Source organism: Bos grunniens, chromosome 23, assembly GCF_055505025.1.
Source record: "Bos grunniens cultivar Pamir isolate PY7600 chromosome 23, Bosgru_T2T1.0, whole genome shotgun sequence".
NCBI classification, from domain to species: Eukaryota; Metazoa; Chordata; class Mammalia; order Artiodactyla; family Bovidae; genus Bos; species Bos grunniens.
This window is the reverse complement of record NC_141187.1, coordinates 20,089,499-20,113,306: the sequence shown is the minus strand read 5'-3', so window position 1 is coordinate 20,113,306 and position 23,808 is coordinate 20,089,499. Positions and strand designations below refer to the sequence as shown.

The following is a 23,808-nucleotide window of genomic DNA, read 5'->3' as shown; positions in this document are numbered from 1 at the left end:
TTAATCTTCAACAGCTCTGGCTGGTTCAAAATAAAGAGAAGGGAAGATACTGGGAGTGTGTCCCCTGCAAATTTTAAAAAAGAAAATGAAAGCAGTCTTGTATTCCAACAAGTCCTTGTGATACTCAGAAAAGAATCCTTCTGGTCAAAGAATATTTTTATTTCGTGTGTCTATATAAATAGGCTTTTTTTTTTTAATAGAAAGCACATCACTAGGGTCTAACACAAACGTGGTTTTGATTGAACCAGACTTACATTTATATCTGAAGCTCGTTGGCTAACAATAGAACTGGTTTTCCCATTTGCCAACATCAATGTTGACCTGTTTTCACCTACATTTTATAGACGTCAGGAAAAGAAACTGTGCGCTAGTCAGGGGCGTACCCTGGCCTTTCTCAGCCACACTCACTTGCATTTTTTGCAGCTCCTTTAAATTCCCCTTGTCACAAAAACTAACAATAAGGTCAAGTATTTCAGAAAGAAATATTGAATTATTATCCAACTTTGTCAAACAGCCAAGAGCCTACGAAAGCTAACCACGAACTGCAGAAGGGCGGATTAACCTCAGGCCTCCCAGCCCTGCCTCCATTGCTCGGGGAAGGATTTTTGGCACCAGGGGGGCACCGGGAGGGTTGGGGGGAATGGGAGCTGGATGGCTCACAATCACGTCCCAGTGTCCGTCCCTGGGGAGTGTCTTGTTGCTCTCGTTTGCTGCTGCAAAAGAGCCAGCTTTGATTTTTCTTGGAGAAGGTTCCAGGCACCCTAACATCTCAGTCATGCCAACACCACGAGGCTGCCCAGCTCTCCTGATCCCCTGGCCGTATCCCTGTCCATCAAGGCTAATTTCTATGACAACATAAACTTCACTGTGTCGCCAATAAACTCAAACCCAATGGAACTTGATGCAGCCAGGACGGAGAATGACAGACGGGCAAGATGTCAGGGCTGGAAATAGAACTCGTTCCACCAGCCAGTGGTTTGGGAGGGGTACAGAAGGATTTGTGTGTGTGTGCATGTGTTTTATTTGCTCTAATAAGTCTAATAAAGTTCCATTAATCAATAAACCACCTCTTGCAGAGACAGGAATAAAATGCAAGGCCCCCCGATGTGAGCTTCAGGTAGAACCAGGACTCTCTCCCTCATTTTCACTCCAGCCCACAGTGGCTAAGAACACGGGTCCCCTATCACCTCAAGGCATCTGGGCAGGGTTCTGGGGCAAGAGGGAGAGAGAAAGAAGAATGAGGGTTGGCTTTCAACGGGGCAAGGCAGGGATTAGCCTGTAGGAAGGCAGCAGCTCCAGGAGATGTCAAAAAAACCATCCCAAGCAACTTTCCTGCCCTTTGAGCTGGGTATGTGACTTTGGAAGTGAGGTTTCAGTGGTTCCAAAAAAAACCTTTCTTGAAATGCAAATACACTGACTCCTCAAAGGTGAGTGTCGGGACATTTTCGCCTTATAAAAGAAGAGATCCACAATGCAGGGGTAAATGGTGTGGGCTCACGGAGAGACACAGGGTCCATGGGGGTCCTTCAGGGGCATGGCAGGCCTCCAAAGGAGGGGTCTGGAGGGGTAGGTAGAGAAGATCCCAAAATCCTGCTTTAAAGTTTTACATAGGGTCAGTCGTGAGCATAACTTGCGTGACATTCTTTGAATAGGTCTCATCCAGAGCATAAACGTGTCCCAACCATTTATACTGGTCACTCTACTGAACGCTGAAATGTCTCAGGTGCCAGATCATCTCTCACTTTCTCATCAAGACTCCAGTCCAGGACTTCCCTGGTGGTCTAGTGGTTAAGACTCTGTGCTTCCAATGCAGGGGGCCCAGGTTCAATCACTGGTTGGGGAACTAAGATTCTTCGTGCCCTGGCATGGCCCAAAAAGTAAAAGACTTCAATCCACTTGGTAGCAGAGGTTGAACAATCAGTTTTATCTGAGCAATCAGATAAAGCATATCTATACTTGGTCCTGAAATTTTGATATTTTGTGCTGTCATCCCTCAATGTTTCTTACAGTGGTGTTTCTTCTGTTAAACATCAAGATCGCACATTTTTATCTTCATGCTGTATATTTTGATAGCACGGGTCTTTAATTATTCTGGTATTGAACATGGTTTCTGAAATGAGACTCGTATCACACAGAGACTCTGATACTGCTCACCCAACCACCTCACTCTAAAGCCTCTGAGAAGTCCTCTTTCCCATCCTATGTATGGATATGTGATCTGGAACACTACAGATCGCCACAAGCCTGGGATGGCCGTATCACCTCTTTTTCCTTCTGGAGAGCTGTATGTGGGGGCCTGCCTGCTCCCAGGTACCACACTGCAAGGTGGACTGGGGCTGACACTCAAGCTCGGCGGCAGACCCAGAACAGCAAGGAATGGATTACTTATTCTTCCAGATCCAGCTCAAGCGTCATCTTCCTGTTGCTCCCGGGGGCTGCTGCCTGTATGGGGTTCCTCTACCCTTGGTTCTCTACCACTGAGAAAGGGGCGACAGAGGAGGAGATGGTTGCATGGCATCACCGACTCAATGGACATGAGTTTGAGCAAACTCTAGGAGATAGTGAAGGACAGGGAAGCTCAGTGAGTGAAAGTTGCTCAGTTGTGTCCGACTCTTTGCAACCCCGAGGACTATACAGTCCATGGAATTCTCCAGACCAGAATACTGGAGTGGGGAGACTTTCCCTTCTCCAGGGGATCTTCCCAATCCAGGGATCAAACCCAGGTCTCCCACACTGCAGGCAGATTCTTTACCAGCTGAGCCACAAGGGAAGTCCAAGAATACTGGAGTGGGTAGACTACCCCTTCTCCAGCAGATCTTCCCAACCCAGAAATTGAACCAGAGTCTCCTGCATTGCAGGTGGATTCTTTACCAATTGAGATATCAGGGAAGCCCAATAGGGCTTAGCGTGCTGCAGTTCACGGGGCTGCAAAGATTTGGACACAACTTTGCAACCAAACAGCAACAACCCTTGGTCCACAGCTCTCTTGTGGCGCTGCTGTGCCGTGTTGTCACTTACAGGCTTACTTTTCTGTCTCTCTGAGTAGATGGTGAATTTTTAGGGGGCACAGAGTATATCTCATTCACTGTCCTTTCCTTTCCATCATTTCTAGTGAGTGTTCAATCAGTGTTTATTGAATGAATGGCCCCTCCCTCCAGGCCAGATGAGAGTCGGGGGTTGTGAAGCAAAACAATGACAACTGTTCTGTCAAGCAAGGGATAGGGCAAAGCTACAGATTTTCCCTCTTCTTAGCCTTCCACTTCCTTCTGCCCTGTAAATGGCTTTGCACTTGTGTCTCACAATCACGAGACATAATAAGGCAGTGCCTATCATTAAACAAGCATTAGATGATTAATCACATTCTAAGTTTTGTCTAATAACACTACACCTGGTACCTGTGTCTCCCATCTTTGCACCACTAGCATGGTTTTCTGCTTACATCTTTAAAATTGAAGATATGTGTTGGTTGTAATGTAACTCAGATGGTAAGCAGATGAAAGGTAAAATTGAGATGAAAAATCTGTCTTTTTTCAAGATTAGCTGTCATGTACCATTTCTTTAGATGGCTAGGACATCAGGTGAATGAAATCCAGAATGTGGCCTCCTGTCTATAGTCAGAGCATAAAACAGCAAATAGAAAGACCTTGGATCACAGCAAGGTCATGACATCTACCTTTAGTACTGAGGACAAGCGGACCTCTTGTCCACTAAGGAACAATCAGTTTGAAGCATGTTGCCAACAGACAGATCACCTTTGTTCAGGAAGGAATGACATTCATCCTCTTACACCAAATTTCTTACTAGGTCAGACCTGGTATCTTTACCTATGATTGTAATGAAGTCATGTATAATGGGTCTTTTTCAATAAGGTTAGCTGGAAAAGATCCTGATGTTGGGAAAGATTGAAGGCAGAAGGAGAAAAGGGTGGCAGAGAATGAGATGGTTAGATAGGATCACGGACTCAATGGACATGAATCTGAGCAATCTCTAGGGGATAGTGACAGATAGGGGAGAGTAGCACGCTGCAGTCCATGTGGTCACAAAGAGTTGGACACTACTTAGCGACTGAACAACAGCTGGAGTATGGTATGGAATTCGTATGTTGGAAATTAATTCACATGTGTATAAGAAATTTTTAACAGAATCAGTTTAAGTTAATAACAAATGGAAATAGGTTCATAAAAAGTAAAAAAGTAAATGAATGCTTAATGAAAGGATAACGCAGAAGATGCTACTCTCATAAAGGAAGGAAATGCCCCTTCCAGGGAATGAGCTTGAGAACTACTTAGAAATAGATTCCAACCCTTGACGTCCCCTCATCCGTCTACAGCGTGATCCTGCAAAAGTGATTTGACCTCTCTGGGATTTCATTTCCTAATCCTCTACAAAAGGGCCACTTTGGCCAATTCTGTGAGGAACAGTGGACCTCGTTATCTCTCTTAATGCTAGGCAGACTCTAGCTGCCTCTTAAAACTCCCCACAATTTCTCCATTCTGAAAGCCACTCCACATCTATAGATAGGTGAGAGTTGCTGCATGGAACCTTAGCAGACCATCTGGAAGGTAATATATCATTGCCTACACTTCAGGAGAAGGTCAAGAGAGGTTAAGTGGCTTGTTCAAGGTCACACGTTTGGTTAGTAGGGATCTGGAACTCAGATCTTTTTTTGCCACTTACTGCTTTCCCCTTTCTTTTGTTTTTATTATTATTTATTTATTTATTTGGCTGCGCTGCAGGGCACATGGGATCTTAGTTCCCTGACCAGGGATTGAACCGGTACCCCTTGCAGCAGAAGTGCAGAATCCAGACCACTGGACCACCAGTCCCTCCACTTCCCCCTTTCAATACGTCGCTCAGCCCCTTCATGCAGCTGCAGGACTGTGACAATAGGAAAGAGAAAATGCAAGAGCAGATTTCCCCCTCTGATTATATGAAAATCATCCACTTTTTCAACACCAACCCTCCCATATATTATGGTGGAAATGAAAGGCTTGTATGACTAAATATAGATGTCGAGTACCTTACAAATACTTGAGTATTTTAGGAAGTGGGAAATGAAATTGGCTGTAAGCAGAAATCAAAACTATCTAAATTCTCTCTAGAAACGAATCATTAACTTTTTAATCTCTGTTTTTGGCCACGTGAAACATTCATGAATTTGCTTAAATAGAGAATGGCATGACAGACATCTCTTATTGGGATGGATGAATTGAACAGAGATGCTTGCCAACACGCTTTTTAATGGTGGTGAGCCTTCCACTATATTGCTCTGCTTATAGTAGATGTTCAAGAAATATTTCCAGAAAGAAAAAAGAAAATAAGGCAGAGAGAATGAGAGGGAAAGAGGTCGTTCTATTCTCTGGGAATTTGGGAAAATGGGATATTAATTCCATATAAAATAGATGTAAGGAAATAGTCTGTAAAATGCTTTAAGACAGTTGGAGAGAAACCTACTTATTCAGTTAAAGAGATTTAGATGATTTAGGGCAGAAAACACTGAGATTCCATTCCCAGGCTCCTCCAGGCCCCTGTACAAGTACTCAAAGCCATGTACACATCAGGTATCCCAACTCAGACCTGGGGCCTCCAAGATCAGTTCCGCCTCTTAGTGATGCCAGTTCAGAAACGGGGGACCCGGGGGCAGGACTCGTCACCTGCCCCTTTGTCAGGTGGCAAGAAGGACCCCAGAGCCACTCTTGGAAAGGCAAGAGTTGAAGTTGACAGGAATTTCTTGGTCTGGGCCTTTCTCTTGTTAAATGAGGGCAATGCTGCCAAATTGGGTTTATTAATACCTTTTTCAGCAGCAACATTAACATGAAACTCAACATACCTAAATGGAAGACCTTGGAAGAAATCACATATTGAGGGTTGAGGTTGGGGCAGAGTCAACATTTCTGTTTTGAATGTGCCCATGCATTTTAAATTTATCCTTTATGCTATGTGATGTCTCTGAGTTCCTTCAGGGAAGAGGCCATGATAAGCCAATTGCCAAAGTTAGACATGATGTTCAGTAGAAAATTAGTCTATAAAATAAGTTAAAAAAGATTACTTTGAAAGAGCAACATTTTTTTAAATGTCCAAAGAATATTTTTAAAAAAGGCATTCCACTTGGGGCTCTAGCTGTATTGAGAGTCAAACTATTTGGAATCTTTATAGACACATTTTAAGAGAATCAATTTAGTCATTCAGTTCAGTTCAGTTCAGTCGCTCAGTCGTGTTCGACTCTTTGCGACCCCATGAATCGCAGCACGCCAGGCCTCCCTGTCTGTCACCAACTCCCGGAGTTCACTCAGACTCACATCCATCGAGTCAGTGATGCCATCCAGCCATCTCATCCTCTGTCGTCCAGGCATAACAATAATGCTTGTGCATGCTCAGTTGCTTCAGTCATGTCTGACTCTTTGCAACCCCATGGACTGTAGCCCACCACGCTCCTCTGTCCGTGGGATTATCCAGGCAAAAATACTGGAGTGGATTGCCATGTCCTACTCCAGGGGATCTTCCCAACCCAGGGATCAAATCCTCATCTCTTGCATTGCAGGTGGATTCTTTACCCACTGAGCCAAAAAGAATCTGCTTGCCAGTACAGGAGATACAAAATATGTAGTTTTGATCCCCGAGTCAGGAAGATCCCCTGGAGTAGGAAAAGGCAACCCACTTCAGTATTTTTACATGTAAAATTCCATGGACAGAGGAGCCGGGAGGGCTACAGTCCATGGGGCACAAAGAGTAACTATAAGAGAGTCCATCTATTTTATATTTATTATGCTACAGACACTTTGCTAGGCTTCCTCATATCTCATTAAATCATTTACTTTCTTCACTGATGATAAAGGAGAGTGTGTCTAAAGTTTTAGCTTAGGGACATAGTCTTTAGAATTATACAGATCTAGGCTTGAGTCTTAATGGCTGTGTAACTTGGGCAAGTCTAAACCTGTTTCCTCATCAGTAAAATGGGGATAAAGACAGTACTACCTTCTTCCTAGGTTGCTGGGAAGATTGAGATAGTCTCATGAAACATTCAGCCAAGTGCCAAGGGCATAGTCAAGTGTGTGATGAAAATTAAATGTTGTAAGTATTCTTATTTGATCAGGTTATAGTACCAAATATGACTTTTCCCCAAGAAGAAATTAAAACAATGGCCTCAGTGCCATCCCAAGAGTGGAAAGAGGTAAACCATCTTCTGTCTCCATTGCCTTCTCCCTGGAATGGTCATGCTAGTGAGGTCTGGGCCTAACAAACTTCAAAGACAGCTAACGAGGAAGAAAACAGTGAGAAAACAGTAGCTAGGCTGTCCTGTCCGCATTGCAGGGAAGGGAGCAGCAACCAGGAAAAGGAAGTACCAGGGCTTAGGAGGATGATGGGGACAAAGAAGAAAAGCCGTAAGGAGGACTTCATTGGTGTTGTTTAGGGGCTCAGTCATGTCTGACTCTTTACTACTCCATGGACTGTAGTCTGCCAGGCTCCTCTGTCCATGGAATTCTCCAGGCAAGGACACTGGAGTGGGTAGCCATTCTCTTCTCCAGGGGATCTTCCCGACCCAGGGATTGAACCTGTATCTCCTGCATTGGCAGGCAGATTCTTTACCACTGAGCCACCAGGGAAGCCCCAGGAGAACTCTAGGGACCTGATTACCAGTATGAACCTCTCTACCTGCTCCTAACATCCATTCCTTCTCTCACTCCTGCAGACTTTGGGCACAAAGCCCCAAGGAGAGGCAGTCAGGGAGCCAGGCACCCTTGCTCTCCGGGAAAGAAAGAACTGGGTGGCGAGAGCAGACCTCAGTGTGCAGCTGGGTCAATGTCTGCTGTGGTCAGCCCAGCCCTGCAGAGCCCCACAGTGGCTCTGGCAGCTCCCTGGGAAAGAAGAAAGCAGCATCTTCCATGTGTGGCAGACCCTAAAACAAAATAAGAACTGCGAGATTTGATGGACTCTGACAGGGGGAAGAAGAGAGCGAAAAAGATGGAACAAAGATGCCATTTTAAAATCATTGGCTCAGGTTCAGGATTTCACTATTTTCTATGGCAAGGAGCAAGTAAAAAAAAAAAAATCCCTCCTGTTGATGAGTTGTTGTTTTTTATTTTTTACAGTCAGTGAAAGCCGGAGGGCACGGGGCTTCCGATTTTTCCCTCACGGGGGACCTGGGGGCCGGTGCTCTGGAGAACTCAGAAAAGGGCAGGATGGCCAGAAGGCAGCAAGGCCCCCAGCAGGCAGCACGAGTGGAGGAGGCACCGGGGCAGGAGGACACTCTGTGTTTTCAACTCAGATTCTGTGATCTTTCTGCCAAACGGGGGTTTACAAAGCGAAAACCTCCAGAGCATTCTCATACTTTCTGGCTTATTCGCCTGGTGTTCATCTTAACAGGAATCAGCTGCTTGCCTTCTCACTTCTCCAGCATGTTGCCGGGGAGAATTTAGCATCTGGTCTGGCTATTATTAAAAACAAGAACATCCTGCTCCTTTGGGAGAACAGCACCACTGGCAAGAAATGGACAGAGATATTTGCATTCAGGATTCCAGAGCTGGTTTCGGTTCAATATCTGCTCTCCCCAACCCACTCCCCACCCCCATCCCAGGCTTTCATTTTGAAATTTCCCCATGCATCTGTCATTCGCATCGTGGTCTCCTCTTGCCCGAAACAGAGAGACAGAGCGTAATTTTTCCTTTCACTGGGAGGCAAGAATCGCTGGAGTTGTTCAAATACTGCCCGGCTCCTTCAGTGTGATAAAGTTGAACTACCAGAGGAAAATTTTTTTTTTTTTTTTTACAACTGCGGAAATGAAAAAGTAAACAAGACTGGGGCTGCATGGGTATTCAGACTCCAGCTTTTTTGTTGTTGTTTTCATCTTTTGCTTTTTATTTTAAGCATTGGGCTAGAAGCCTGAAGGAACCATATAATATGAAAAACCCTGAGAGGTTTTATTAGCCAATAAAAAAAAAAAAAAAAACTGAGTTTCTATTAACCACTTAACTCCTTGCTAAAGTTCCGCCTTGCATCCCTCCTGGATCCTTCCCTCCCTTGGATGCTTGAGAAGAGTGAAAGTCAGTCCAGAAGTCTCTCCTCCACAGTTTGAGTTCCCAGTGTGCCCCAGAAGTTGTGGTAGAGAATTACAGTCAGTAATAATCTCTGCCTTTCTCATCTGTAAAACCACTAATAAGATCTTGATAAGGAGTTGGATTTTCTACACCCTCACAGCCACACCCAGAAAGACTCTCCGGGCACACGGCTAAAAAGGAGAAAGGTCACTGTGATTTTCAAGATTTCAATATTAAATGACTGTGAGGGAAAAAGAGAATTGGGCTAAGACATTACTGGGGTCTGTCACAAGTCCCACAAAAGGTTCCTCTCATTTTAGGGCAGAAGAATAGAGAGAAACTCACAGAGAAACAGAAAGTGAAACTGGCCAGAGTTGCTGCACTGTCAGAGATGGAAGCAGTTATTAAAAAATAAATAAATAAATGACCTAATTTAAGAAGGAAAGGATGCCCAAGGAGCTTTAAATGATAAAGCCATTGTATCAAGGCCCTCACGATTACACACATCACATGGTTTTGTGTGTTGGCCTTTTGCTATTTTTAAATAATACACTTGCACTTTTTATACCAAAGCATTGTCTGATTGTGTTTTGGGAGTTGCTGGTACCCTCATCTCTCAAAACCCCGCTCTGGCTCTGCCACTGTACCCTATATCTCCTGACTCCATGGATCCTACTCCATCTTCCTCCCTGCACTGGTTTACCCTGGGACTTTGGGTTCTCAGAGAGAAATGCCTCAAGGCAGTAGGAGAACAGGGCCACACGAGACCTGGCTGCAATTCTGTGTTCTGACCTCTTCTGTGTGGTGAAGACAAAACTTGTTCTTGAGGGGCTTGTGTGGAAGTTCTTTAGCTTGTCCCTGGCCCTCCCCGGCCCCCATTTTTTCCTAGCATTCTGCTAGATGGTCTTGGTTTCTCCATAAGGATGGTATCTCTGGGGGGAGTGGGGGCGGGGCAGGGGTGGTATTTCTCCCTTCCTATTGGCTGTGGAGTGACACAGAACCGGGAACAAAGCGTGGCAATCACGAAGTGAGCTACCCTTGTGATGCTAAGACATAAAGTAGGTTTTTCAGAAAACCCCACTGAGTGGTCAGACATCATCGCAACAAGATCATAAGAAAACAAAATTAAAGTAAGTTTTAGTAAACGTTTAGTGGGTTTCTAGAAACTTGATCTTTCTGCTTTCCAACTGGTTGAGCGTGTCTGTCAGGACAGCAGGGCCGGCTGAATCACGGAACGCTTGTGAATAAAAATGCTTTACAAAAATGAATAATAGCCCTTCTTAGTCATCCACATCACTGTGCTCCTCACATCTCAGGGAGGCGGCCGGTGTCCCCGGTCCCTTCTAAATAACCTATTTGAGGAAGAATAATTGCTTATGGGAGGAAGGTGTGCTTTTTTTTTGCAGAATTTGCAGGAGAAAGAACATCTGAGGCAAATAAATGTTGTGTCAAGGGGCATCTGTGTGTGCACTGAGCCTCATCTTTCCCTGAGAGGTTGCTCTGGTACCTCTTCCCATCCCTTCCCCCTTCTCCCTCCCTCTCCCTCTCTTCAGGCGTGCATGTACCCATCATACACACACACCCAACACACACACACACACACACACCCCGCTTAGTGTATTACCCTTTACATCTGCAGTGGATCCTAGGCTAAATTTTGATGAATTATTATTTTTTTAAATTTCATTTTCAAAGCCTCGCAATTGAATGGCTACTGCTATGAAGCCCTGGGGGAGCTACAGAAAAAGGCTGGTAAGGAGCAAGGAAATGCCCTTGTCTTTGCTCAGAGCTCATAATTTAAATAAGGACCTATCCACGTATTGGTTACTACCTGGCCTTCCTTCAGCATCTTCTCCAGGACCGAGGAGAGAGCCCAGGAAGGAAGAGCAGAGGTGGTGGAGAAGGGATGGAAGTGGCCAGGTCACCCAGGGCAAGGGAGAAGCCAGCTGCCCTGCCACCCCACATTCTCTGCACCAACACCCGGACAGCTCAGGTGGTGCAGACCTTCCCATGAAGGATCCTTCCCAGGCCCTTTCAACTGACTTGAGGAGCTAATGCATGAGTCTGCCTGGGGTCTCACAGGGCAGCTGGCCTGCGCTCACTGAGACAGAGGTGGTCAGTTGACTTACCCCAGAAAAACTCAGAGACTACAAAATAGCAATCTTATCACAAACCACCCCACAACCAAAAAAAAAAAAACAAAACCCTTGTTTCCTAGGGCACGTCTCTAAACTAGCTTTAAATGATTGCGACAGACACTGAAACTGGATTGTGCCCCCATTACCCTGATCATCTAGGTAGGGTTGTTTGCTTACATCAGACCAGCCGGTACCTCCATTTCTACCCTGGCTCTTGGCTGGGTGACTGCAATTAACCACCCGCTTCCAAAGGGGCTGAAAAATCAGCTCGTGAAGATCTGCGGGCCCCGCCTCCCAGCGAACGAGGAGCGCTTCCTCTACCTCCTTCCTGGCCTTTCCAGACTGTTCTCAAATCCCATAAATATAAACATGTGGCTCTTCAACCGCATCTGCAGATAATAACTTCAGGGGGCTTCCTGTTTACATGGCAATACCCATTTCCCAGCCAAATAAACTCTGCGACAGAGAGCTGAGGTGTTTATGGGGCCGGTCTCGGCTGGGATTGAGTTAACAGGAAACACCCACTCTCTAAGAAATGTCTGATGATTCAATATTTGGGGGGCAGGGGGCACGAAGGGTCAAAAACACTGGAGAAATTGCTTTCTTCTTCCGCCGGTTGTTTCCAGTGAGAAACAGAGAGCCCTGATGAACGCAGCCAAGCCGGCCAGTCCCAGCAAAGCCCCACAGCTGTGCTGATCAAGGGCTACGTGGCCCATGAAGCGGGGAAGAGGGAGGCAGTGCAGAAGGGAGAGCCAGCAGCCGCCTCCCGACACATGCAGACCTCAGGGTGCCATCAGGTGAGGTGGTGAGAGAGGGTGATGGGCCTGCCTCCCTGGGAAGTCCCTAGGTGTCCTGCCTGATTCTCCTGTTTGAATAAGCAATGTCTTCTTACACTGGTTCTGTACAGAAAGCCTAAGAAGTTGGAGGCTTTGGCCCAATGGTTCTCAATCGGGGCAATTTTGAGCCCCACCCCGGCCCTGCCCCGCCCAGGGGACATCTGCAACGTCTGGAGACATTTTTCACCATCAGGAGTGGGTAGCTGCTCGTGGTGTATGGCTGGTAGAAGCCAGGGATGCTGCTAAACATCCTTCATTGCACAGAACAGCTCCCCGCACACACGCCAAAGAATTATCCAGCCTGAAATGTCAATAGCACCAAAGTCTAGCCCATCACCTTTCCATAAACCAAGAAGCTGAGACCCCCGAGGAGGACAGTGATGCACCCTAAACCCTGCTGCCACTGGACAAGGCTGGAATGGCTAAGAGAGCCACCATGCCCACCTCCCGTGCAATGCCTTTTAAAGTCACGCAGATGTTTAACTTACAAGGATAAATAAATATGCATCCTCAAAGAGTCGCAAACAAGTTCCCCTGCCTAAGTTCACCCCAAGTGCTTTTAGGATGTCTCCTAGGCTTAGAAATGAGCGGTTGCTAAGCTCTTTTAGAAAACAGAGCCAAAGAGGTAAGAATGAGCAGATCTGAAAGGCAGCCTCTAATTCGTAGTGTGACGTGGGCCCCTAGCCAGTGGTCGTGCTCATAGGTACGGAGGTTTTCTTGTCCCTCCCTAAAAGTGTGATAAGCCCAGGCATAGACAGCACAGGACAGAAAGAAAGCAACCACGCTAACCCAGGCCCTCGACCTTCTTGCAGAGGAGGGACTTACCAAAAATAAACAGCGGCCCAGAATAAAAGTCTCACAACTAGTAGAATTTTTCTGAAGCTAGAGCTCCCCAGGCCAAGGTCCGTTTTTACTCATCCTCGTCTTTGGTTGACTTTCTTTTTAGGAACCCCAAAGAGATGTGAAGAGGAAAATAGATCGCCCCTCTATGGGTGGTGGCTCTTGTGCTTACAGTCAAGGGTTCACTGCTGGCCCTATATATGTGCCTGGAGATGAGGATCATGGAACCATCGAGGCTGCTGTCTTTCCACCCTGACTGCTCCCCTGGTTGGAATAAGGGGCTTTACCCAAGAGTGGGGTGAGCACTCCTTCCTTCAGACAACAGTCTGATAAGGAAGTGAGCGCACTCCTAGATTCTTCACCCACCCATCTCTGTGTCAATCGCTCAGTCGTGTCCGACTCTGTGACTTTATGGACTACAGCTTGCCAGGCTCCTCTATCCATGGATTCTCCAGGCAAGAATACTGGAGTGGGTAGCCATTCCCTTCTCCAGGGGATCTTCCAGACCCAGGGGTTGAACCTAGGTCCAAAGCAGAATCCAGCGCTTACCAAGATGCTTTTCCTCTCACCAATAATATAGGATCTCTGCTCTCATCCAGCCCTGGCAAGTCCTATGACCAATAAGTGCCCAGGTGTAGACAGGAGCAGGCGTCAGACAAGAGAAGAAGCCGCGGATGAGAAAAAACCCAGTGTACACACATAACAAAACCAAAAAAGCCATTTTATTGAAAATTAAATTCAAACTTCAAATTAATATTACAATCATGAGAAAAATGCCAAATAATTCAATTTACAGTTGCAACATACAATACAAATAGTCCCTTTGAAGTTATGAGTAAACTCATCCACAATCATGACCTGTGGCACAAAGCAGAATTTGTACAATATGTGCACGAAAGCAAGTCTTGGGCAACAGCGATTGAAAAAAAAATAAAAATTGAAAGCTTGTATTTACACAAAATGCTACAAATATTTTTGTTCCACAGAAATCTAAGAATGGTAAAGCATATCCAAAAAAAATGGAATTTTATTCAGAATACCTAAGAAATGACTGTAAGTTATGGTTTTGGCTGATAATATTTCAAAGTACTGCATGAAAAGGCAAACAGTTATTTGTAAACATGAAGTAAACAAACATCTAAAAACTTCTCACATAGAAAATACGTTTCAAAGGCATTATCTTTTTTAAGAACAACAAATTCAAGGTTTGGAAAAAGTCATCTTTTATTTATTTATTATGGTTCCTTCGAATGTCATAGGTATAATTATTGTTTTTGCTAATGCTTTGTGTTTTCACATATTCCCCTAGACTCTGAGTCAGTCGCTTTCCTGGGAATGGAGGGAACTCTGAGCCAGCACACCCATCTCCTCCCCTCTGATTCCACAATGAATGGGGCCTAATGGTGTGCAGTTCTCTGCTCACTTTTAAAAGGTCCTGGTCAGGGCAGGACGGCCTGAAGAGTGAACCACAGCTAATCTGTTGAATCTTTGAGTTCTAAACTGGATGCCATTTCACAAAAAATCTAAAAATCTTTGGAACCTAATCTGGAACTCTGACACAGGTTAAAACAGGTTTTTTAATGTTGTTTTGGTCTTTAAAAAAGTGGCCATATTGGTGACGTTGTAAACCATGTCATTTTAACCTGAAGAAGGTACAGTGCTGGCTAGTTCATGGTTCCATAGTAGCAGTAAGGCTTTGTTTTAATCTTGAAATCACAAATCATGCACGTGACTCAGTGCAAATTAAGGACTTGTTTGTTTTTTTTTTTTAAAGCAAAATTTAATCCCCAGGCTGAAAAAGGGCCAAATTTGATCTAAGAAATGTAAATTGCCCCATTGAAATGGTTAGAGTGAAGAGAGAAGGAAGAACTGCTTGAATTTTTCCCAAGAAAAAAAAACTTTTAAAGTGTTTCTGGGTTGCTGCCTGCAGCCATTACTAACATTTCAACACAAAAGCGTCCCTCAAGTCACTTAGTATGTGTACTGTAAACTTAAAAAAGCCCTTTTAACATTAAAAAAGAATGTATAGATATAGTACCTTTTTTATTAAATAGGGTACAGCTGGCACTGGAGAGAACATTTTTATGTCAATTAATTAAGATTGAAATGTGTAACCAGACACTGGCTTTTTTAAGTGCTGCTGAAACAAACACACATATTTTACACTTAAAAATAAATGGATGGTGGTGTGCTTCAAGCCACCACACACAAACAATAAATAGTATCCATTACTACTTCCATCTTTAGGAATAGAAAAGTGGCTTATTTATCTAGGCATACTTGGTATACAACCTTTAGAAGGCAAAGTGTCTTGGTTTGGTTTGGTGTTCCCCTTGATTTTTATTACGGGGAGTCAGGGTGAATTCCCAGGTGAGAAGCACAGGTCCAATGCCCCTTGAGCTGTCCCGAGACGCTTGGGGGGTCTATGAAGTGGGCTGGAGGATGACCAGGGAGCAAGGGGCTTCTGGGGGCTGGAGGCAAATCTCTAACAGGTTCTGCCTAGGGTGGGGGGCTGGAGAGGGGCACAGACTTTGAACGAAAGAGCCCTGACCTGTGGGGGAGGCGGGTGGGGATCTGCCTGGTGGTGTCAGGACGCGGTCCTGGCTTGGATTAAGGACCAGGAGAGCTCAGAGTACATCCGACAGGAGGGCTTCAGCTCAAGTTCACACGCAGTAGTAGACACCAGATTCCACCTAGCCTTGCCTTCCTGACACCCTCCATGGTGAGAAATACAATGAGTATCAGAGGCTGTGTATGGGTCCCCACAGCCTGTGTGTTCTCAGATCAGCTGCCTGTTGGAACTTGCCTGCTCCTTCAGATGACCCTGCTCTCAGAAGACAATGACTTAATTCTGCTCCTTTAAATGCAAATTCTGTGGAGAGCTGCCAGTGGGGCCCAGGCTAAGGCAGATTTGGGTTCCCCTGACTTACTGTCTGGGTAAGGCGGGTTGGGTAAGGCTCCCTGGCACAGTTCTGTTCTCCTGTACCTTGCGTATCGTGACTGATCCTTCAGTTACGTGTGTGGCTTTAAGCTGACTGCGTCTTCAGCGTGAAGCCTGGCAATTTTAAGTTTTGCTTTAAGTATGAAACCACAGAACGCCATTCTGCAGTTCAAGGATTCACTTGTGCTTGTCTTTTAATATGACGAGAGTCATCACTATTTCAAAGAAATTAGGAAACCACATCACTCCAGCATTTTATGCTGATAAAGGGCAACATAAGTGATAAAGGACTCAGGGTGCTTTTTAAATCTCTAATTATTGCTATTTTTTTAAAAAGGCAAAGCTGTTTTAGAGGCAATCAAAGATCTGAAAAGAATGAAACATCAATTCCTTCATACATTGCAAAAACAAGCTACATCTAAAATATTTGGAGATGGAAGTATTTTTTAAAAAATCACATTGTGCCTGGATGAACTGAAATTGCTTAGCAATATTTCAGATATGGCTCTAGCCCACTGAAGAAATTTGTTATTTAATAAAGAGCACTTTTAGAGACCGAAGTCAACATATCAATACACTAAGAAATGTTTCAAGGGTCCAAATGTCATTAAATAATTATAAATATATCTTTAAAGTTATATGACCATTCACGTTAGCAAGTTACCTCAGATTTTACACATATTCATAATTTAAAAAAAAAAAAAAGAAGACAAATAACACACAGCCAAACGCAAACACTATCTCTACCATTATGGCTATAATAAGGTATTGCCATTTTCAGTTTTGCATAACAGGAGAAGGAGTGGGTTGGAGGGGGCAGGTGCTTCGGGATCGGATTTCCTTTTGGTTCAATGGGAAAAGGAAAAAAGAAGTACGAAAAAGTAAAATAAAATAATCTATCCTGATCAGTATTTTTTTGAAGTCACTTTCTTAAAGTAGGAAAAACATAATAATAATAAAAACAACTGACCCAAACAGTTCAAATGAGTACTTGCAGAAAGTATGAAAGCAAAAGTTTGGAACAGTTACTCTGAATGGATGGCAGGGGAGTGGAAGCATTCCTTTCTGCCTCTTTTCCCTTCACAGGCACCTGGACCGGCTTTGTAAGCGGGTCTGCCCAGGCACTGGTCCACGTGTTGCGGTGCCGTGAACCGTGAGGACGTGTGGTTTCAGAACACGGGGAGGAAGCGGCTTTGTTCTTCCTCCCGGACTTGGAGTCCACCTCTCTGAACTGGCATCTGAACAGATGATCGAGGATAAGAGACCAAACGACAACAGCAAACAAAAAATACCTTTTTTTTTTTTCCCTTTGTTTGTTTGCAAAGGTACATGTTTAAATAGAAAATTATCTGAAACCTGGTTAGGACTGTCTCTCTCTTGGGCCTTTTGCTTTACAAGATTTACCCTCTTAGGGTTGCAAGATCGTGACAGAGTGGCTGAATGCAAAAAAAAAAAAAGAAGAAGAAAAGAAAATTTTCTAAAAAAACAGGCACTTTGTAGATAGCGAGTTGATATACATATATATGCACTCTCTATATATGTATATGTCGATACACTGGGGATGTGGCTCCCCACCGAGACCGCTGGGGCCACTGCTGAGGAAGTTTCAATAGGGTCTCCAAACAGATTCATCCATTCTGCCACTAGAATTCAAAACGGTGGGGGAACTGCTGTGGCTTCCGTCGGCGTCAACGCCATCGTTCTGGGTGGGCAGGTTTGGGTTTAATAGCGTGCTGCCATTCGAGGTGGTGGTGCACGGCGGTAGCATTCTGGAAGGAGACCGATCTCCCCCGGGCACCATGGGGAACTGATAGGATCCTGACGAGGTGCCATAGTAGAGATATGGCGTGCTGCTGGTCTGGAAGGGTCCGCTCTGGCTTTGGGAGGAGCCGGGGTAGGGTGGTGGCAGGTAGGTGTGGTAGTGGGTGGTGGCGGACATACCGAGGGACATGCCTGAGGTGACTGGCGGGGTGTAAGTAAAGGTGGCTGGATAGTGCATTCGTGGGTTGGAGAAGCGGCTCTCAGTGAGGGATGAAATGCTTGGGAACTGCCTGGGGTCTGAAAAAGGGCCCAGTTCTGAAGCACCTAAAAATTACAACAGAAGATGGGGGGGAAACATCTGTAAATATCAGTTAAAATCATGAAAGAATTTTTTTTTACAAGGAAAAAAGAAAAAAAGAAAACTTTAGCTTTTCCCCAATGGAACAGCAAGCCACAAACAGACTTTCAAATGCACCAGTCACTACACAGTCTTTTGGGTTTTTTTTTTTTCATTTTACAGTCTTTTAGCCTCAAGTTCTTCACACACACCCCACCCCCCACCGCCCCAGAGAATCCCAAAGGGCTTTAAAAAACCCATATATGTGCTAGGTTGTACATGTAAACCCCATACTCCATGAGACAGATTTCACTCACCAGACTTTAAGACTGAATCCTCATTGATTTTTTTTCTCTTCCCTTTCTGTTTCTTGTGGCACCTCAGATATTTGGAAGTGACCTTCATACTAAGTCTGACACATTTCTTTTTCTCACCCAATAATAAAGAAATTTCAAAATGATCCATTTTGGTATTGATACTCTTAGTAGGGCCCTTTCATCAGTGAAGGAATATAAAAAAAGATACCCTAACACACGCCTATCACTTGAACTTGTAAAATAATGTAAAATCCTCATCTTGGTAACCAATTTATGTACTTTTTCCTCATCTTAGTAACTGATTTGAAAAAGAAAATCAAACTAGATTTCAATGTTTTCTGGAACTAGCTTATGTATCTGGGGTCATATAGGAGAGTCTGACCCTTAGAAATTCTGCTGAGGGTCATAAGCTAGCAGGATTGAAAGTGGGTGGCACCTAGCAATCACTGCGCTTCAAGCCTTGACGGGAGAAGCAAGACCTGATTAAGGCCACATGCCAACAGCAGCTCTGGGGAAAAGCTCCCTAGAAAAGGAGAAAGAACAGGAGGGCGTCTCACCATCCACCCACCGGGCCCATATACCACATCCTACAGAGTTAGCTGCTGGCCACTTTGAACTGGGAACCTGAAGCAAAGACAGTTTTCCCCTAAAACATGAGGTCCTTTAACTTCTAAAACTAACAAGATGCCTTCGTAATAGGTATTTCTGGCACTCAACTTATGAAACCACAGTTAGAAACCACTTCATGTGGAAATTAGTTTTCGGAAATGCCAAAAACTTATAGTTGTGACCTTTAAAGACTGGGTTATGAATTTCTAACACTGACAGAATTGTGACAAGCTCTTCGATTACACCAGTGCTCTTAAAGATTTTGTTCACACCTGAACTCTTCCAATCCTTTGGCTCTCGTATATTTGCTTTTCCTACCACTTTTATCTATAAGGGAAAACACTCAGTATTCTTTTTAAATTTTTGGCCACACCATGCGTGGCATGTGGGATCTTAGTTCCCCCATCAGGGATCGAACCTCTGTTCCCTGCACTAGAAGGCTAAGTGGGCCACGTTAAGGACTGGACCGCCAGTGAAGTCTCCCTCAGTCATTCCTGAAGGCCTTAGTGAGCAGGTACTTCCTCAGCTTCCTTTTTGTTTAGCCCCCGTTCTGGGATCCTAAAGGAAGCATCTCAATCTTCTTCTTTCAAGGTGCTGATCGAGAGTTGTTCATTTCTCTTAAAATGCACACTGCCTTGTGTTCTTTGTAAAATGCTCAGGTTAAGTGCCTTAGTGGGCACTAATAACTAGAAGTGTCTACTTCAAAGCAATATGTCGTTAATAAAAGTGTTTCTCACTCATCGGGCAGTCTCAGTCAGACAACCCCACCCAGCCCAACCCAGCAATTGTGAAAAGTCTCACCTGCCTGGCTCTTCTTACTGAGAGTGGAAGGCCAGAGGCAGAAGTCAGAGGTGGCAGTGTCATCATCTGTAAAATGAGGGGATGAGCTCTAAGTTCCCTTCTGGTTCTACCATTCTATCACCGTGAATCCCAAGACAGCAGGAGAAGCTACTGCCTTGGGGGAGGGGGAGGGGAGGCTGGGAAGTTCCCACCCCTCACAGTAAACCTTCCCGGAATCCACAGGCCCCATAAGCAGAGGGGGAAAAGCTGGTGAGCAGCTAGCTTCTAATACCGGAAGCAAACACTTTCAAGATGACAAACCAAAACTCGCACAGTCTGGGCAGTTGCTCTCTGCTTTTGATAAATTCTTCCATCCTCTGCTGGCCTCTCCCTAACCCCTCCCAAGTACAAAATGCTGACAAGTTCAAGTGTGAAAAGGTGCAAGGAGGGACGCGGGCAGAACTGCCCACGGTGGTGCAGATGAGATCTGCCATCTCCCTGCCCCGGGCTTCTGTAGCGCCTGACACGATACAGGCCCGGCATGGAGACCACAGATGTTCTCGGCCAGCCCATTTTCATCATGGGGCATCTAGGTGAACTTGAGTCGGCAGAGTTAATAGGTGTAGGCAGGCCACTTCTGTATGCATTAAGTTCAACACTCAGCTCGTGTGAGAGAAACCAGAATAACGTGAGCAATTTCAAAAGGAAAGAAGTCACACTTAAAACAGCAGCATTTGCTCCACAGAAGCACAGAGCTCACACAAATAGGCTCATCGATGTAAAAAATGCTTCTCGTGAGTATTTATACTTAAAATATCCTGTCCTTATAATTAAAATTCCATGTGGTTTCCCTTATTTTAATGCAGAAGCCCTATGAAGCCCTATTAAAACCCTTTATGTGGGACCCTGCCAGTAAATTCCAATGTGGCTTTGAATTTATCTCTCCGCCCCCTACCCCCAACTTCTTGATTTTACCTGATATGTTTGGCTGATGTTTTTATTATCCATCACATGCCGGGATCACTGTACCTTTTGGGTTTAGAGATGCCGGCTAACGCAAATTGACATTCATTTTTCAATTAATGAGCTCTGGTTGTGGTTTATAGAACACCATGCGACAAGTTTCCGCTAGGTTTATAGAATTTTCACCAGTGGCTTCCAGTCACTTAAGACTGTCAGGTCTTGAGGATTTAACTCCTTCTGAGCAGAGAGAGCTGACGTGGACTTTAAAGGGATTATATGGCCATTTTTATAACTTAAAAAAAGATGATTCTCTAGAACTTGCTTAGTGTGTTCCTACAGAACACACTGTAGGAAGAAATTTTAACAACTTGTCACAGTTTCACGTGAGATCTCTTATATAATAATCAGTGGTGGGGAGATTGAAAGAATCCTCAACTTAAAAAGAACTTAAACTCCTTCCTAATTTTCAATTATTTTCTATAATAATTATTACAGAAACAAATGCTATAACTACATTTCTTTCTATACTTCTAATCTTTTTTCTGTACAAGAACTCAGTTTTTCTTTTAGAACATCTTCTCAGGTTGTTCTGATCTTTGTGTCCTAAACTATTCATACCCACATCACCAACCACAATACATACAACTACAAACCATCTACAGACCTAGATATTATATCAACTAAAGAAAATGTCATATCTACTTATTGCAAGGATAAGGACAAACGCCTGGAGAGTTCTAGAAGCACTCTTACCCCAATCTAATTTTAGAAACATAAAGCCAAAGCTCAGTAACTGCCCCAGTGATCTGCCTTGTAGCCTGAGAGCTCCCCAGAGCCGGTTTAAAACACCAGATCCCAACCTACAGATTAAATAAAGCCAGTACTGCCAGGAGTTACTTGAAGCCCAAGATAAACACGGTACATCTTCCCAAAAGGCTGGCTTTACTCAGTCTGGAGACAAGCGGATGCTGTACAGTAAACATGAATATGATATGGACTAGCACGCAACATTTGGGTGAGTTTTCAGGCAAACGAAAAAATTATTTCAACAAAAATTTCCATTTGTAAAGCTTTAGATGAATTTTTAGACAAATGAAAACTTAGATGAATTTTTAGACAAATGAAAACTGATTTCAACAAAATTTTGCACTTGGGAGGCTTTAGACTATGCCCCCAGGTTCCCTAAGGTACCCATTTATCCTCCTGTGCTGGTTTGGGGTATTCTGGTGACAAAAATCCAAACCCCTCTTTTACTGTCTAGATAATCCTAATCTAACCCACTGACAAATAGGGAAGCTAAACAGAGAAGGGGAACCATTTACTCTACAAAATCACCCAGCACAAGAGAGGCAGAACCACAGTTAGACAAGACCTCTCAGACTTCTAACCTCTTTTTAATCTTAGTCACCCTTAAGAATTAGGTTGACACAATTGCAGATATATTATATATAATCTGCCTTAAAAGTTCTATATGCTGAAATAAATTTGCTTAAAAATATTTAAGCAGGTTCTTCTGGTGCCCACGTGTTGCCCCCAAAGAGAGTTACTGTTCTTGGGAAACTATTTAAAAACTCTTTCAGCACTTGCTGACCTAATTTGCTAAGCAGTGAGCAATTAATTTAGTTATTCATGGCGTAACCTGAGTGAGACCAAGGTCAAGGGCTTGATTCCCTTAGGACCTGCTGATTCCCTACAGATGCATTTCATTCCAGAATGACCCTCTGCACCCCCTGCCAAAGTCAGAGACCTGCAGATTTCTGTCCTTATCAGAAAGAGAGCTGCAGGAAACTTGCTCATTGAAATAGCAGCAGCGGCGGCGGCGGCAGCAGAAGTTTTTCACAATCTAATATACCTGGGGAAGAATATATTGATAAAATGCCCATAAAGCTCCAATAAAAATAAAATCGAAGTTAAAAGTAAAAAGTCCTTGGGAATTCCCTGGTGGTGCAGTGGTTAAGAATCCACTGGTCAGGGAACTAAGATCCCTCATGCTGTGGGGCAACTAATCTCTCATGCTAGACCAGAGAAAGCCCACGCACCCCAACGAAGACCCAGCACAGCCAAAAGGAAAGAAAAGGAAGCACTGATTATTCTTCAGTGAATGCAAAGTCTAATCATTGTGAAAACCATTTTTTAAAAAGTAAAAATTTCTTGCCCCCCCACCTCAAAGTCTATGGAGAAAAAGGAAATAGCCTGCTTTTAACCAACCAGGTCTCTTGGGTCTTCTGAGCAAGTGGAAAGTGCGGTGGGGAAGGAGTGAAACCAAGATAAGGGAGAATAAAAGAGAAACTCTGATCTCTGGTTCCTGTGGCCTGCAAACCTCCACTCAGCGCCTTCCACATGCTGCTGTCTAATGCTGGTTATCTTGACTTGTGCTGGACTCCTAACTAGAGGAAGCTACAGCAGCAGTGATCTAATACTCATTCATCTTCCCCTTTTGGGTTTAATAACAACCATGCTTGATGTTTCTTTCCCTAGTACCTTCACATACATTTTCTCATTCAATAGACACTCAAACCATTATGGCTTGGTTGGTTGAAGATGGGCCAAGATAGTGCTAAAAAGACTGGAGATAAGAGCTTGAAAAGAATATTGGACTGGGGTACTTGCCATTCAGGGCTATCAGCTAGGAAACATCACACCCAGGGACCATCTCCACTAGGGAGTGGAATTTACACATCCCAACTGTGGAGGGCAGGTCGGGACACAGAAAAGGACCAGGGACCTTGAGTCCAGGTGGAACACAGGTTGGCAAATGCAGACTTCTCTGTCCTTTTTTAATGCAAGGGCAAAAATATACAGTATGAAAAGCCATCAGACTTCTCAGCAATAAGGTATTAACTTCAAAGCTTCATGAAAACATTTTAAATGGTAGGAGTTATCACTTCACCAAATCTCAAATAAGATCCAGGTACTTTTTATTAAGGGCTTCCCTGATGGCTTAGTGGTAAAGAATCCACCTGCCAATGAAGGAGACACGTGGGTTTAATCCCTGGGTTGGGAAGATTCCCTGGAGAAGGAAATGGCAACCCACTCCAGTATTCTTACCTGGGAAATCCCAGGGACTGAGGAGCCTGGTAGGCTACAGTTCATGGGGTCACAAAGAGTTGGACATGATTTAGCAACTAAACAATAACACTTTTCATTAACCCCCTTGCAGCATCCTCTCTATTGGAATAAGAAGCAGCGCCTCTCTCCTCTAAACAGCTTCTTCCCCTTCTACATTTTGGCTGCCGCCTTCCCAACTGCTC

General features: G+C 44.3%; 1 protein-coding gene and 1 long non-coding RNA gene across 14 annotated transcripts in view; one reads left to right on the top strand and one right to left on the bottom strand.

Annotated features, from left to right (window-relative positions):
- RUNX2 (RUNX family transcription factor 2) overlaps positions 1-23,808 on the bottom strand; it is a 351,949-nt gene that overhangs the window by 105,694 nt on the left and 222,447 nt on the right. For 6 of the 13 annotated variants that reach the window (XM_086371924.1, XM_086371918.1, XM_086371921.1 and 3 more), the window contains 2 exons: positions 19,616-19,681; positions 13,552-17,875 (listed from right to left, as the gene is read on the bottom strand). The exons of 5 other annotated variants lie outside the window; for them this stretch is intronic. In XM_086371924.1, coding sequence (XP_086228050.1) covers positions 17,397-17,875; positions 19,616-19,681 — 545 coding nt within the window. In that variant the 3' untranslated portion in view covers positions 13,552-17,396. Of the gene's footprint in view, positions 1-13,551; positions 17,876-19,615; positions 19,682-23,808 lie in introns of those variants that run through there. 2 more of the 13 variants (XM_086371922.1, XM_086371926.1) reach the window with 1 other exon arrangement.
- LOC147346885 (uncharacterized) lies at positions 11,798-13,810 on the top strand. The gene is made up of 2 exons (XR_015153259.1): positions 11,798-11,970; positions 12,956-13,810. It is a non-coding gene; the product is annotated as an uncharacterized LOC147346885 (long non-coding RNA).